A 16,043-nucleotide genomic window follows, 5' to 3' on the forward strand; every position below is an offset into this window, starting at 1 on the left:
GATAAGATAGTGTTGCTCGGCTACTTTACACAGGGCATGAAGCCTCAAGATAAGACCACATTGGAAGGTGCTAGCAATGGGTCTATGAAAAAGTACAAGACTATTGATGAGGCATGGCAATTGATCAGCAACTTAGCTTAATCTACTAGGAATCACAGACAAAAACAAAGTCGGTCAAGAGCTGTTGCAGAGGTATACTCTAGAAAAGAAACTACTGCTCTAACTCAGAGTATATGTGAAATGACCAACTTACTGAAGCAGATGCAGTTGAAGCAACAACAAGCTCAACCTTCTCCGCCACAGCAAAGCCAACAAATGGTTCGACAAAGAGTATGCGGGATTTGTGCCGATTACAGTCATTATACTGATGAATGTCTGCAGCTCCAACAGAAGGACAACACTGTGGCAGCCACTCATAATTTCTATGACCGCCTCAATCAAGGGTATAATCAAGGTGGCAGCTATAACCATGGATGGCAGGATAACTCCAACCAAGGTTGGAGAGATAATTCTAACTAGGGTTGGAGGAACAATCATAACTAGAGGTGGAATAACAATAATAACTTCAGGTAGCAGAATTTGAATCAGGCCTACAGAGCACCTCATCTAAGGCAACCTCAAGCATCTTAGCAGACCCCTCAGATCACTTATCCCTCTTCATCTTCTAATGATGAGTTACTACATTCTATTGATTGGAGATAGCAAGCCATGGAAAACAACCTTACTTCTACTCTAAATGGTCTGAACTCTACCTTGCAAGACATTGTCTCGCATATTGGATCACTGAATAACTCCAATAACCAGTCTTTGAGCTCTGGTGGACTCCCCTCTCAACCATTACCTAACCCTTAGGGTGGCATCAATGCCATTACCCTGAGATCTAGAACCATACTGCAAGAGAGGAATCCGGAGGAACCAGGCCCGCTAGAACACGCCCCAGCTGCGGACACAGTTGAGGTAGAGGATGTTGAAGAAAAAGATGACGCACAAGGCATGGCTTTAGCAGAAGCAGCCCAACCAAGGAATGCAACACCCCAGAAAGCTGAAGCTGTAAAAGACACCACTGCTATTCCATTTCCACACCTTGCTAAGAAATCCAGAAAGCAGATGGAACTTGATCCCAAAATGGTAGAGATCTTCAAAAAGGTTGAGGTAACTGTTCCCCTTTTTGATGTTATTCAGCAAGTACCTAAATACGAAGATTTTCTAAAAGAGTTATGCATACATAAAGATAAAATTAATGAATTAGAAACTATTCCTTTAGGTAGTTCTATATCTGCTTTAATGGGAAATATACCTAAAAAATGTAGTGACCCAGGCCCGTGCATGGTTAACTATACCATTGGAGGTGTGATATTTTCTGGCTGTATGTGTGATTTAGGAGCGTGCGTGAGTATTATGCCCTTGTCTATATATAATGCTTTAAGGCTCCCTCCCTTAAAAAGGTCGGCAGCTCGCTTTGTGTTAGCAGATAAAAGCATTATCACAGTGGTTGGAATTGCTGAAGATGTGTTAGTGAGCATTAAGGGGCTCACGTTTCCCATTAACTTCTATATCTTGGAGATGCGCCAAAATGACTCAGGAAGGCCTTCGTCAATCCTTCTTGGAAGACCGTTTTTGAAGACTTCAAAATTCAAGCTAGATGCCTTTTTGGGAACCTATTCCTTTGAGGTAGATGGCAAAATAGTGAACTTCAATCTGGATGAAGCTATGAAGCACCCCCTAGAAGATTATTCCATATTCCAATGTGACATCATTAACAAAATTATAGCAGCAACTCACCAGGAAGACATGGAAGAGAATCATATAGAGCAAGACCCAAGTGTGGGGACACCCTCTGAACATACTGAAGATTCATTACCATTTTCACCAGCCCCAGATAATCCAGAGCCAAACCATGAGCAGAAAATGGAATTAAAGCCCCTTCATCCACACCTCAAGTATGCATACCTTGAGGACAAGCAGAAGTTTCCAGTTATCATTGCAAGGGAGCTCACTTCCCAACAAGAGGAACAACTGCTTAGTGTATTGAGGATGCATAAGAAAGCAATTGGATGGAGCTTGGCGAATAGTAGGCATCAGCCCTCAAGTGGTGAAACAAATGGGTCAGTCCAGTACAAGTGGTGCCCAAGAAGTCTAGAGTCACAACAATAAGGAATGAGCAAGGAGAACTTCTGACAACCAGAGTGCAGAACGCATGGAGAGTTTACATTGACTACAGGCATCTTAACCAAGCCACTCGCAAGGATCATTATCCCTTGCCATTCATTGAACAGATGCTTGATCGCCTGTCAGGTAAATCTCATTATTGCTTTCTAGATAATTATACAGGTTATTTTCAGATCTATATAGCTCCTGAAGATCAGAAAAAGACTATTTTTACATGTCCTTTTGGGACTTATGCTTATAAAAGAATGCCCTTTGGCTTATGCAATGCACCAGCTACTTTCCAATGGTGTATGATAAGTCTTTTCTCTTATCTCATTGAGACTTGTATGGAAGTTTTTATGGATGACTTTAGCATATATGGTGATTCATTTAGCCTTTGCTTGGATAGTTTATCTAGGGTATTTGATAGGTGTGTTAGTTCAAACCTTGTTTTAAATTTTGAAAAGTGTCATTTTATGGTGAAACAAGGCATTGTTCTAGGACATGTTGCTTCTGATACTGGTATCTCTGTAGACCCAACAAAGGTGAATGTTATTTTTAATTTACCTTACCCTCCTCTGTGAGGGAAGTCCGTTCGTTCCTTGGCCACACACGTTTTTACAGGAGATTCATTAAGGACTTCAGTAAGGTAGCACTACCCTTATCCAGACTACTGCAGAAAGACATTGAGTTCGAGTTCAGTGAGGATTGCAAACAAGCATTTGATAAGCTGAAGACCGCCCTAACTCAACATTTGAAATCATGTGTGACGCCTCCAATCATGCAGTAGGAGCAGCACTAGCTCAACATGAAGGTAACGATCCTTTTGTAATTACTTATGCATCTAAGACTTTAGACGCTGCTCAATCTAATTACACTACTACTAAAAAAGAGCTTCTAGCTATTATTTTTGCTCTGGATAAATTCTGAGCTTATTTACTTAGTACTAAGGTAGTAGTGTACTCAGACCATGCAGCTCTAAAATATTTATTAGCTAAAAAGGAGTCTAAACCAAGGCTAATACATTGGATGCTACTGCTGCAAGAATTTGATCTGGAAATTAAAGATAGGAGTGGTAACCAAAATTTAGTGGCTGACCACTTGAGTCGCCTTGTGCACGTTAAAGATGACTCCATTTCTATAAAATATAATTTTCCATTTGATAGCTTACAGGCAGTATCTGATGTAGTTCCTTATGCACCTGTAGCTAATTATCTAGTTAGCCACACTTTTCCTCCCGATTTCACGAAGCATCAGAGAGACAAGCTGAAAAGTGAGTCCAAATACTATGTATGGGATGATCCATATCTATGGAGGTGTGGTGCTGACCAGGTAATTAGACGGTGTGTAGCTCAATCAGAATTCCAGTCCATTTTAGAGGCCTGCCACTCATCCGATAGTGGAGGACATTTTGGCCCTCAACGAACTGCTAGAAAAGTTTTAGACTGTGGATTCTGATGGCCTACTCTTTTTAAAGATGCTGCTGACCTTTGTCGATCTTGTCCTCCGTGCCAAAGATTTGGTAATATATCCCAGAGGGATGAAATTCCTCAACAAATTATGCTTTTCTGTGAAATTTTTTATGTTTGGGGCATTGACTTCATGGGTCTATTTCCAAATTCTAATGGCCACCTTTATATACTATTAGCTGTAGATTATGTTTCTAAATGGGTGGAAGCAATTCCTACCCGTACTGATGATGCTAACACTGTTGTTTTCTTTGTTAGAAACTGTTCGGAGGGTTTACCTGAAACTGGAGGTCGATCTCGGACGAGATCTTCTGTGCAGGTCGGAGCCGACGTGTCTGGCAGGTGTGTAGCAGCCGGAGCTAGTGTGTCCAACTTGTGGAACTGAGAATGCTGCTGATCCCTTGTCACCGAAGGGTGGGGGTACCTGCAAGGGACTCTGATGCTTAAGTTAGCAAGGGTATTAAACAGGTATTGAGTAGAATCAGAGTATGAGTTATACCTGGGTGCTCCAGCGTATTTATAATGGTGTGGAGTGACCTTTCTGGATAAGATAAGTTAGTTATCTTATCTTATATTATCTTATCTTTTGGATGAGGTCAACTTATCTTCAAGGTAACCGCCTCAACTTTCTGGGCTCTGACCGCCTTTAGATTTGGGCTGTGCTCCTTCATTTTGGGCCTACTTTGGGCTCCTATGGCGATTTGGCCGAGCTCTTTGTGAAGAGGTCAGGCATTGGCCAAGCTCTTTGAGAAGAGGTTGATCAGCTTGTCGCTAAACATCCCAGGTCGGACAGCTTGACCCAGGGTATGAACAGTGCTCCTGCTTGAGTTCGATCTTTCCGTGAGATCGTGCTTTTCAGAGCTTCGATCTCTTTGGAAGTCGTGCTCAAGCATCTGTCTGGCTTGTTTCTTCATTGCTTTTCAATCTTTGCAGATTTTCTAGAGGTTTGGTACTTCACAGTCCAACCTCTTTTGAGCGGTAGTGTGGGTTTTCTATCCTTGCCTTCTAGATCACGCCTTGCTTTAAGTTTGTGTTGACAACCCTCTGCTTTGGCGAAGTTATCCTTGCGGCTTGAGATCCGGGCTTTTAGTGACTTGTCCAATGACTTTTTAGTGTTCTTTATATAGAACCTTTTTTAGTCTCGGATGATGTTCGTAGCCCTGTTTGAGATTGTGCTTTCTTTAAGTGGAGTTGTATCCCTTTTGACTAAGCACATTTGAGCCTTAAGTTGTTTCCCAACCTTTTGGCTTGTTCTTTTTTAAGATCGTACTTGTGCCTCTTCTTAGCTGATGTCGACTTGTACGACTTTGCCCCTGCTTGAGTTCGAATCTTTTCGTGAGATCGTGCTTTCTCTTTGAGGAAGTCGTGCTCAAGCATTTCGACTTTGGTCAATCTTGAGTAGTTTCTCCTTTGTGCGAGTCTAGTATTGCTCTTTTTATTTTGTTGAGAGGTCTTTTCAGCCTTCTTCCGACTTTGTTTGTCTTCACTGCTCGGGCTTTTTAGTCATAATCCAACTACTTTTTAGGTAGTGTTCCAATGGGAGAACATTTTTATAGTCTATTTGGATGACTTTTTAGCGCCGTTTTTATTTGTACTTTTGCCTTTTAAGTAGTGTCTTTTTTCAAGACTTCGTACTTTTTAGCAAAGCATTTCTGGCCTTCCTCTGGCCGTTGCGAGTTGTCTGTGTCCCTTTTGTGGATCTTTGTAGAGTGTCGGTACTTTGTTGTCCGACCTCTTTTGATCACTCCTTGTTTTGTCCACTTTCTGCTTGGTCGAGGTGGTCCTTGGGGCTAACTTGTCTGACGACTTTTTTTAGTGTTCTCGTAGAACTCTTTTTAGTCAGTCTGAACAATTTTGATAGCCTTGTCGTGGAGCCGTGGCTTTTTTGGGCGGAGCTATGTTCGTTTTAGCGCACTTTTTTTGTTTGTCCGACTTCTCTTGTCAATCCTTCTTTAGCTTTTGTTGGTTAGACTTCTCCTTGTCGATCCAAGTGACACGTCTCCCAAGGGTGTATTGGTAAATATTCTCTTTAATAAAACCGCGTTGTAAGTATAGCTCTACCAACAACAATCCTCGGGAGGTCAAATTTAGAAGAGGGATTTGGTTGTCACAAGTTCAACCCCAATAGAAATAACCGAAGTATTCAAACCTCGGGTCGTCTCACAAGGAATGGGCAAATATGTGCTTCGACAATGGTTAGAAATCCGGGGTTGTGAGTTATAAGCATGAAAATAAAAGGGAATCTTAACAAGCAGGTAATCTTAAATTGCAATAAACTAATTCAACTATCTAAGCAAACTTGAGCAACTCCAATGAACAAGCAATATTCTACTAAATTCTACTTTAAACCAAGCAAGTAACTATAACTAAGGCAATTGAATTGGAAAATTGGTTTTCAAATATGAATAATAAAAGCAACTCTTGGCTAGGCATGGGAATTGGGATTACAATCCTTGTCCAACAACTATATCTTGACAATTATGAGGAACCAAGCTCATTAAGTCTACCCTCAAAGTCTTAAGTACGTGATATCTACCCTTAGACTTGAAGTACGTCAAATGGCTTTGGTCACATCAATCCATAAGTCCCAACCCACCTACTAATTAGATTAGTAGTGGGTTGGCGTTAATGAGTATCAAATTGACCACCAAGGGCTCTCAAATCATCAAATCCATGAGACCCAATGACTCAAGTTCACCCAATTCCCTTGACCTAGGCCAAGAGTGGAAAAGACTTCTCCATACTCAAAGTAAATAATTCATCGAACACTTGGTAAGCATTGACAAAAGACATGTTCAAATTAGCAATTAAATTGAACAAGGCTAAACATAGAATTCATCAATGTAACATCAACAAGTCAAGATTCACAACATTCATGAAATGGGTATGAAATGACAAGTGACAAGAATCATAAAACTATCATTAGATGCAAGGAAGATTATAACAAGAAATTCAAATTGAACAATAAAAGTGGTAATTAACAAAATCCAATTCACAAATCAACAAGGGAAGATCAAATGGAAACTAGATCTAGAGAGGAACAAGGGTTTCTCTCTCTAGAATAACCAAAGAACCAAAAACTAGCTAAAATTGTGTCCTAGTGTCAAATGAGTGATCTCTCTTTTCCCCTAGCATCCTTCGGTCTTTTCCATGTAGCAACAGCTTGAAATTGGGCCTCCTTGGCCTCAGAAATCGCCAGGCACAATTTCCCTTAATGAGGTCACGTGCAACTTCCCACGCGTGCGCGCCAAGTGTGTGTGCGCGCCGATTGCAATTGTGATCCACGCGTGCGCGCCAGTTGCGCGTGCGTGTCAACAAGAATCTTCTAATCTGCGCGGATGCGTCCATCCTTGCACGCCGCTCCAGCCAATCCTATCCACGCGTGCGCGTGGAGTGCGTGGATGCGCCGATGCTGCTGCTCCCAAGACTCCAATTCTTCATGTTCCTCCCCTTTTTTACATGTTTTTTCCCTCTCTTCTAAGTCATTCCTACCCTATAATTCCTGAAATTACTCAACAAATACATCACGGCATCGAATGACAATAGAAGAGGATTAAAATATGGAAATTTTAAGGCAAAATAAGCATGTTTTTCATCATGGAGAAATATTGGGAAGTAAACACAAAACCATGCATTTCTTCCGAATAAGTGTGAGAAATATTGATAAAATTCCCCAAAATAAGCACAAGATAAACCATGAAATCGGGGTTTATCAAATCTCCCCACACTTAAACCAAGCATGTCCTCATGCTTAAAATCAAAAGACCAAAGACTATGATAGGAAAGAGTTTATGAAATGCTAAATACCTAAATGGATGCATGCAATTAATGTAAAATTATCTACCTACTTGGTCAAGAGTAAATCTATCCTCCAAGAATCTATGTGAGCACATAGGGTAAAAACAGTATGTGATTTATGAATCCTACCAAATCGAACATTCCATGGAATGCATAGAACTTGCTAAACAAATGCTTATGAAAGCCGGGAACAAGCATTGAGCATCAAACCCTCACCGGAAATGTATCCGCTCTATTCGCTCACGTGTCTAGGGTCCATCACTCAATCTCCTCCTAATCATGCTTTCCAAGATTTGTCTTTCATCTAACAATCAACAAGTACTTAATGCATTCTTACAAGTATCATGAGGTCTTATTCATGGGTTGTAATGGGGCTAGGGTGAAGGTAAGGATGTATATGGCTAAGTGGGCTTAAAATTTGAGTCCTTGATCAACCTCGGATCCCACTAAACACCTAGAACAACCTATACAATTATAATGCATTACCTAGCCACCCTTGAGTTTCACTTTTGCATACTCATGCATTCCTTTCAATCCACATCCTATAGGCATTGTTTTTATTACTTTATCTTAGGGCATTTTTGTCCCCTTTCCTTGCTTTTTTTTATTATCGTCCCCTTTTCTTTGGGATTTTTCTTGTGGGAAAAGGTTTCAATGCATATAGTTTCATCTTACAACACATGAGTATGTTCCCAAATCCTAAAATTTTCAATTACAACTACAACACACCTCTTTGCATCTACCCTAATTCCTAAGTATACCCGCCCAATTGAATGATATGCATCGTAACTCACCTAAGCTAATCAAGGATCCAAATTTTTTTTTTGGGACATTCATTGTTTTCCGCTTATGGTTGTTGATGTGCTCTTTTTAAGAACAAAGAGGGCTTATCACAGGCTCAAAATTGGTTAGCAACGGTAGATGAAAGGGTTAAGGCTATTTGGGAAGAGTGACTATCAAAACGATGGCCTCAATCATGTAAATGCATTCATACATCAAGCAATGGACATATAGAATCAGACAAAGCAAGGATCACAATTGTAGAGAGAGATATGCACACAAGAATGGAGATAATGGTTAAAAGATGTAACCATGCAATTGGCTCAAAACTTTCATGCTTGTGTTCTTAGCTCAATCACTATGTTCCAAAATACATTCTTAAAGCAAGTTTTCTAAAAAAAATTTCAAGATTTTGGTAAGTCACCCAAAACACAGTTTCTTGGAAAGGAAGTTATTGTTTTGACCAAGCGACTCTATAAAAACTAACTATAATGCAAGGGTATTTACAAGAAAAACTAACTACACATGCACTATACTAACATCTACGCAAAAGACAAATCCATGGTTATTGAGGAGAAGAGAGTGTTACCCATGGAGATCGGTCGAACGACCTCCCCATACTTTGGAAAATAGCACGGTCCTCCATGCTACGAATGATACTCAAGGGAAGGTCAGGACCGGAACCTTCACTATCCCCTCCATCGGAACTCCCATCGCTTGGGTTCGAGGTGGATGTGAATATCTCGGGTTCCTCCATGCTCGGGGCAACATAACTCAGAAGCTTCTTGATGTAGGTGTATTGGCGGTGGTTGCGCCATTCATATCTATCAAGCTTCCGATGAAGATCTTCTATCCTTTGATCTGTGGATCTCAGCGGTGGTGATGATGAGCTCGAGGGAAAAAGAAGTGGCGGGACCATGTCAAGGCTTAGTTTGTTCATGGGAAGGTGTAGATACTTTCCGCTTGGGACCACATCGCCCTTAGCCAGAACTATGATCCTTTTGTCCTTGGCTTCCCAAGAAACACCCACAGCAGAGACTAAGTCAGATACCAAAGCTGGAAATGGCAAATTACCCCGATCATGAACTTGACTCATCGTTTTCTTGACAAGGGACGGAATGTTCACCGGCTTCTCCGTGAGAATGCACCAAACAAGTAAGGCGAGGTCTGCCATGATGGACGACCGGTGGGTGCTAGGTAGTACATAATGAGATAGAATTTGGGCCCAAGCTCGAGCTTCCATAGTGAGGAAGCGAGCGTCAATGCTCTTGGGCCTCACCCGCTGCCTACCTTGGGTCCAATTGAATCCGAACTCCTCTCGCTGATGCAAGACTTTTTGGTAGCCATCCATGTCACTTGGCACTGGTTGTACATTGAGCACCTGCTGAATAGCCTCTTCTGAAACTGAAACTTGCTTCCGGCGCATGTATACCGATCGAAGAGATGGAAGATGGTAGTTGGTGTAGAATTCTTCCACCCAAGAGAGGTTGATTTCCCTTGGTTTCCTCAAAAGAAACTCCCATCCTCGTTGTTCGATGCGGGGTAGAATATAAGGAGCAACCTTGTCCGGCGGAGCGAGTAGGTGCTCTGGATGATGGTTCCTTGCCATTATGGAGGGGAACATAAGTTCACAAAAGCGGTTGGGGAACCTTGTAGAATCTTTCGCCAGTTTGCCCTTTTCATTCTCATCGATAGGAGCGGCCTTCCCTTTCTTGGATAGGGGCTTGGCTCCTAAGGAAGAGTGCGCCTTAGAAGTTGACCTTTGGGGTGCCCTTTTTGCGGCCGGGTTCCTCGAAGCTACCTCCTTGCTTTTTTTGGTGCCCATCCTAAAAAGAATGGGGAGGAAGGAAAACATTAAACCCAAGAAATAAATTGATGAAAACATGCAAGTGACTTGTAATGCCCACGGTGGATATGAAAGCAAGGGTTATATCACTTGGCAAAAGATGCAAGAGAAAGTAAAGCATGCAAAGGCATGAGAAGAGTAGTCTCAAGCATCCTAAATAAAAAGCAAGTCATGTTAAATTAATATGGAATTGGCAAGTATGAAATTTAAGCACACAAATTAGACTCAATGCATGTAAGAGAAAACGAGTGAATGAGGGGAGAGCACCAATTTGAAAGTGTATGGCTAAAATGAACCAAAATGATATAGGTGTATTTCCTCGAACACTTGCCATGCAATAACAAGCAATGAGCAATTATCAGATACTAAACCAATTCAAAGCCCAAAATGAAACATCAATCATCACATAAACATCACATAATGAGAGGGATAAGAAAAAGAATGACAAAAGATCTAGTAATGCAATGTAAGATCAATCTTCAACATCCATGGAGAAATAAGGAAAAAGAAAAAGTAGGCAAACAAAAACAAGGGAAAAGGAAAGTAAGTAAAGCAATACAAAGCAACTAACTAAAGAAAATAATGCAAGAAGAAATAAAGAGGAAGAGTGGGAGAGTAGAAACCTTGAAAAGTATGAAAGAGCAAGGCTGAATCTCCCTTGGTGAAGATGAGAGAGGAAATGGGAAAGGTGTAGTGTCACCGGAAAGGTTGGTTGTCGCCGGTGAGTGGCCGGAGACAATGGTGGTAGGTTGGGAAAGAAGGAGAAGAGAAGAGAAATAATGGAGAGAGTATGAGGAGAAACTAAGAAAAAAAAAAGTTGAGTGAGGGAGGGAATGAAACGGCGCAGAGTATAAAACTAACTCGCGCAACCGGCGCGCACGCAAGGTGTGCTAACGCGTCGGTAAGGTTGTAGCTACGGGCGCGTGCGGGTCAGTGGCGCGCGCGCGCGAGTGTGGTTGTGCCCCAGGCACAAAAGTGGCACAAAGTTGGCTCAAGTCTCTGGTTTTTGTACCAGAGTGACCCAAAGAGGCATGCGCGCGGACGCGCACTTTGCGCGGACGCGTGTTTGTGGTATTCTGCAGTTGGCGTGGGGGCGCACAACGCGCGGACGCGTCAGTTCTGGCACAAAGTTGGCCTAATTGTGGCATAACTCTCTGGTTTTTGTACCAGAGACTCCACACAGCCCCATCGGCACGCGCGCGCACTGTGCGCTTGCGCGTCGATGGTCAACTGGCAAGTGTGCGCGCAGGCGGCATGTACGCGAATACGTGGGTGCCTGGCGTGAGTTGGGCACAGAGTTGGCCTGACTCTCGGGTTTTTGGCTTGAGAACGAAAACTCGCAACCGGCGCGCGCGCGCACTGTGTGCCGGCGTACCCTTTTTCAAAGAAAATTTTTGTTTTCTTATCTCTTTTCACAACCTATCTATATGAACATTCTACCTATCTAACAGAATCAAAAAAGCTAGCATTCATAAGCACTCAATCAATCAACCAAAGATCATAAAATTCAAAGGAACTAAAGATACGAAAAGATTGTATAAACAAGGAAGATCTTACCACGGTGGGGTGCCTCCCACCAAGCACTTTTCTTTAACGTCCTTAAGTTGGACGGTCCTCTCTTTAAGCTTCCTTTCTCCTTGGTGCATCCTCCAATATGTACACCTATAGCTCTTTTGGAGGCTTGCAACCATGATACTTCTTCACTTTATGTCCATTCACCTTGAAGGTTGCGTCACTCTTGGGATCAAATAATTCCACCATTCCATAGGGCTTCATCTCTTTCACCTTAAAAGGTCCTTCCCATCTAGAACGAAGCTTGCTAGGCATCAATCGGAGCCTGGAGTTGTAGAGGAGGACCTCATCACCCTCTTGAAAGTCTTTCTTCCGGATGTGATGGTCATGAAACGCCTTAGTCTTTTCCTTGTAAATTCGGGCATTCTCATATGACTCATTCCTCAAACATTCAAGCTCTTCTAGTTGTAACTTCCTAGCTTCACCCGCCTTGGCTAAATCCATGTTGCACTGCTTTACCGCCCAATAGGCTCGATGCTCAACCTCCACCGGAAGGTGGCACGCCTTACCATAGACAATCCGGAAGGGACTCATCCCTATCGGGGTCTTGTAGGCCGTTCTATATGCCCATAGTGCATCTCCTAATCGGAGGCTCCAATCTTTTCTTTGTGGATTGACCACTTTTTCCAAGATCCTCTTGATTTCCTGGTTGGAAACTTCCTCTTGTCCATTAGTTTGCGGATGATAAGCAGTGGCAACCTTATGCGACACTCCATAGCACTTGAGCAATGCTTCTACCTTTCTGTTACAAAAGTGGGATCCTTGGTCGCTCACGATTGCTCGTGGCGACCCATAACGGCATACAATGTGATTCATAATGAAAGAAACAACGGTATTGGCATCGTCAAGGCGGGTAGGTACGGCCTCTACCCACTTTGACACGTAGTCTACCGCTAACAAAATATACAGATACCCACTAGAGTTGGGAAATGGTCCCATAAAGTCAATGCCCCATACATCAAATATTTCACAAAACAACATAGGTTGCTGAGGTATTTCATCCCTTTGGGATGCGTTTCCTTACCTCTGACATTGATGGCAAGACACACGTAGTCGGTTAGCATCCTTGAATAGGGTTGGCCACCAGAATCCATAATCCAACACCTTTTTAGCGGTTCTTTGTGGGCCAAAGTGGCCACCACATTCAGACGAATGAAAAGCCTCAAGAATTGGTTGGAATTCAGACTCCGGAACACATCTTCGAATTACTTGGTCCATGCCCCTCTTCCACAAGTGAGGGTCATCCCAAATATAGTGTTTGGAATTGCTCCTTAACTTGTCCCTTTGGTTTTTCGAAAAGTTGGGAGGGAAGATTCTTGCAACCAAGTAGTTCGCCATTGGGGCAAACCAAGGAAAGCTAGCCGACACAGCATGCAAACTATCCAACGGGAATGAGTCATTGATCGGAAATGGATCAATTTTTAAATTCTCAATGAGGCTTAAATGATCCGCAACCAGGTTTTGAGATCCACTCCGGTCCCTAATCTCAATGTCGAATTCTTGCAAAAGCAAGATCTAACGTATGAGTCTAGGCTTTGACTCATTCTTTGTCAATAAATACTTCAAAGCTGCATGATCCGTGTATACCACTATCTTTGAACCTAGCAAATAAGAGCTAAATTTATCTAAAGCATGAACAATAGCTAGGAGTTCTTTTTCAGTTGTGGTATAGTTGGATTGTGCTGCATCTAGTGTCTTAGAAGAGTAAGCAATGACATAAGGGAGTTTACCATCGCGCTGTGCAAGCGCGGCACCAACATCATGGTTTGACACATCGCACATTATCTCAAACGGCAACGTCCAGTTGGGGCCTCGCACAATTGGTGCTGTGGTAATAACTCTCTTTAGCTCTTCAAAGGCTTTCGCACATTCACTATCAAACTCAAAATCCACATCTTTTTGGAGTAGGCATGATAACGGCAAGGCAATCTTGCTGAAGTCTTTGATAAAGCACCTATAGAATCCTGCATGTCCCAAAAATGAGCGAACCTCCTTCACGAATGAGGGGTGAGGCAGAGTAGTGATAACATCGACCTTGGCCGGGTCCACAGAAATGCCTTCATGAGATACTACATGTCCTAACACTATACCTTGTTGTACCATAAAGTGACATTTTTCAAAATTTAAAACAAGGTTGGTGTCAACACATCTAACAAGGACCTTGGCCAAGTTCTCTAAGCAACAATCGAATGAAGTACCATAAACGCTGAAGTCGTCCATAAAGACTTCCAGACAATTCTCCATTAGATCGGAGAAGACACTCATCATGCACCTCTAAAAAGTAGCAGGTGCGTTACATAGTCCAAATGGCTTCCTTTTATAGGCAGAGGTGCCGAATGGACAAGTAAACGTGGTATTCTCCTGATCTTCAGGAGCAATATGTATCTGGAAGTTGCCAGTGTATCCATCAAGAAAGCAGTAGTGAGTTTTACCTGCCAAGCGGTCTAACATCTGATCGATGAAGGGTAAGGGGTAATGGTCCTTTCGTGTGGCGGCATTCAATCTTCTATAGTCAATACATACTTGCCACGCATTTTGTACTCTTTTAGTGACCATTTTTCCGTTGTCCTTCTTGACCGTTGTGATGCCCGACTTCTTGGGGACAACTTGAATCGGGCTTACCCACTCACTGTCGGAAATAGGGTATATGATATCCGCATCCAGTAGTCGGGTAACCTCTTTCTTCACTACGTCGAGGATGGTGGGGTTGAGTCTCCTTTGCGGTTGCCTAACTGGCTTGGCTCCATCTTGGAGAAATATTCTATGCATGCACTTGCGGGGGTCAATTCCCACAATATCCATAGGCTCCATCCTATTGCTTTCTTGTGTTTCTTGAGAACATCTAGGAGCTTCCCCTCTTCTTCACTTGAGAGCTCACTAGCAATAATGATCGGAAATCTTTGGTTCTCTTCTAAGAAAGCATACTTCAAATGAGATAGAAGGGGCTTCAATTCACTTTTTGTTTCAAGATGAGGTTCTTTTCCATCAAGCTCATGGAGTTCACTCTTGACAACTTCTTCAGGTTCATCCTCTTGGTCATCCATCTCCTCAATAGTGGGGTAGCACAATTTTTCATGATCCTCTTCTTGCACTTCCGCTACCACTTCATCAATCATATCACATCGGAGCATGGAGTGTTCTTCAGGAGGATGTTTCATGGCTTCCTCTAAATTGAACTTGATAGTCTTGTCTCCAACCCCAAAAGAATATATACCGGTGAAGGCATCCAACTTGAATTTGGAGGTTTTGAGAAAGGGTCTACCAAGTAGGACGGAAGATGAGCTTCTACTTTCCGTTGGAGGCATCTCAAGGATGTAAAAGTCAATCGGAAAAACCAAATCCTTAATTGCCACGAGTACATCTTCAGCTATTCCCATTACTGTGATCACACTTTTATCGGCTAAGGCAAACCTCGCCACCGACTTCTTCAATGGAGCTAAATTCAACCGCACATAGATGGACAGCGGCATGATGCTTACATAAGCTCCCAAGTCACACATACAATCATGAAAAGTGTATCCACCAATACGACAAGACACTAAGCACGGTCCAGGGTCACCACATTTTCTTGGAATAGGTTCCATCAAGGAAGAAATCGAGCTACCCAAGGATAGTGTCTCCAATTCTCCTAACCTATTCTTGTGTGTACACAAGTCTTTCAAAAATTTTGCATACTTGGGAATTTGTTGGATAGCGTCAAGGAGTGGTATGGTCACCTCGACCTTTTTGAACACTTGAAGCAAGTCCAAATCAAATTCTGGTGTCTTCTTTGCTTTCTTCACCATAGAAGGAAATGAAATGGGAATTGACTCATCAACTATGGCTTTCCTCTTGGGTTCCTTGAGGTTTACTCCTTCTTCCTCATGCCTTTTGTCTACCACCTCTCCTTTATGTAGAGCTCCAACAACTACCTCTTCCTCATACATTTCTCCCATGACCCTTGGAGGTATCTCCTCTAATGTAGTCCCCAACCGTAGAGTAATGGCATTAAGACGCCTCTTGGGCTTGGTTGGGGTTGGGATGGAAGGCTGGAGGAACTTGAGGGTTGAGTGGTGTTGTTATTGGGAGTTGGTGGTTGGCTTGACATGTTCATTTTTGAGAGCATGTTAATGAGATTGGCCAATTGAGTGTTCAAAGCCTCAAATTGAGCCTTGTTGATCTCATCTCGTTTTTCCATAGCGGCTCTAAGCTCATCAACTTGATTATTGGAAGATGGAGGAGTTTGGTTTTGTTGTCTATGGTGTGGTGTTTGGTACTTGGTGTAGTTGTTTTGGTTTTGGTTAGGGTGGGCTTGGTTGGCTTGGTAGTTGGAATTGTTATGGTGGTATTGGGATGAAGGTTGGTTGTTGTTGTGATGAGAAGAAGGGTTGTTCCATCTTTGGTTTTGATTGCTTCCTTGTACATTATCTCTCCACCCTTAATGTTGATTA

General features: G+C 42.5%; 1 protein-coding gene across 1 annotated transcript; it reads right to left on the reverse strand.

Moving 5' to 3' along the window:
- Positions 1-14,300: 14,300 nt before the first annotated feature.
- LOC110280482 (uncharacterized) lies at positions 14,301-15,548 on the reverse strand. The gene has a single exon (XM_021141543.1). It carries the CDS (start codon positions 15,546-15,548, stop codon positions 14,301-14,303), a length of 1,248 nt encoding a protein of 415 aa, XP_020997202.1.
- Positions 15,549-16,043: the final 495 nt, after the last annotated feature.

This window comes from Arachis duranensis, chromosome 4, assembly GCF_000817695.3.
Source record: "Arachis duranensis cultivar V14167 chromosome 4, aradu.V14167.gnm2.J7QH, whole genome shotgun sequence".
Classification (NCBI taxonomy): Eukaryota; Viridiplantae; Streptophyta; class Magnoliopsida; order Fabales; family Fabaceae; genus Arachis; species Arachis duranensis.

Excerpts from the sequence above, each read along its gene's own strand:
- LOC110280482 (XM_021141543.1), bottom strand. The coding sequence starts at position 15,548 with ATGGGAGAAATGTATGAGGAAGAGGTAGTTGTTGGAGCTCTACATAAA.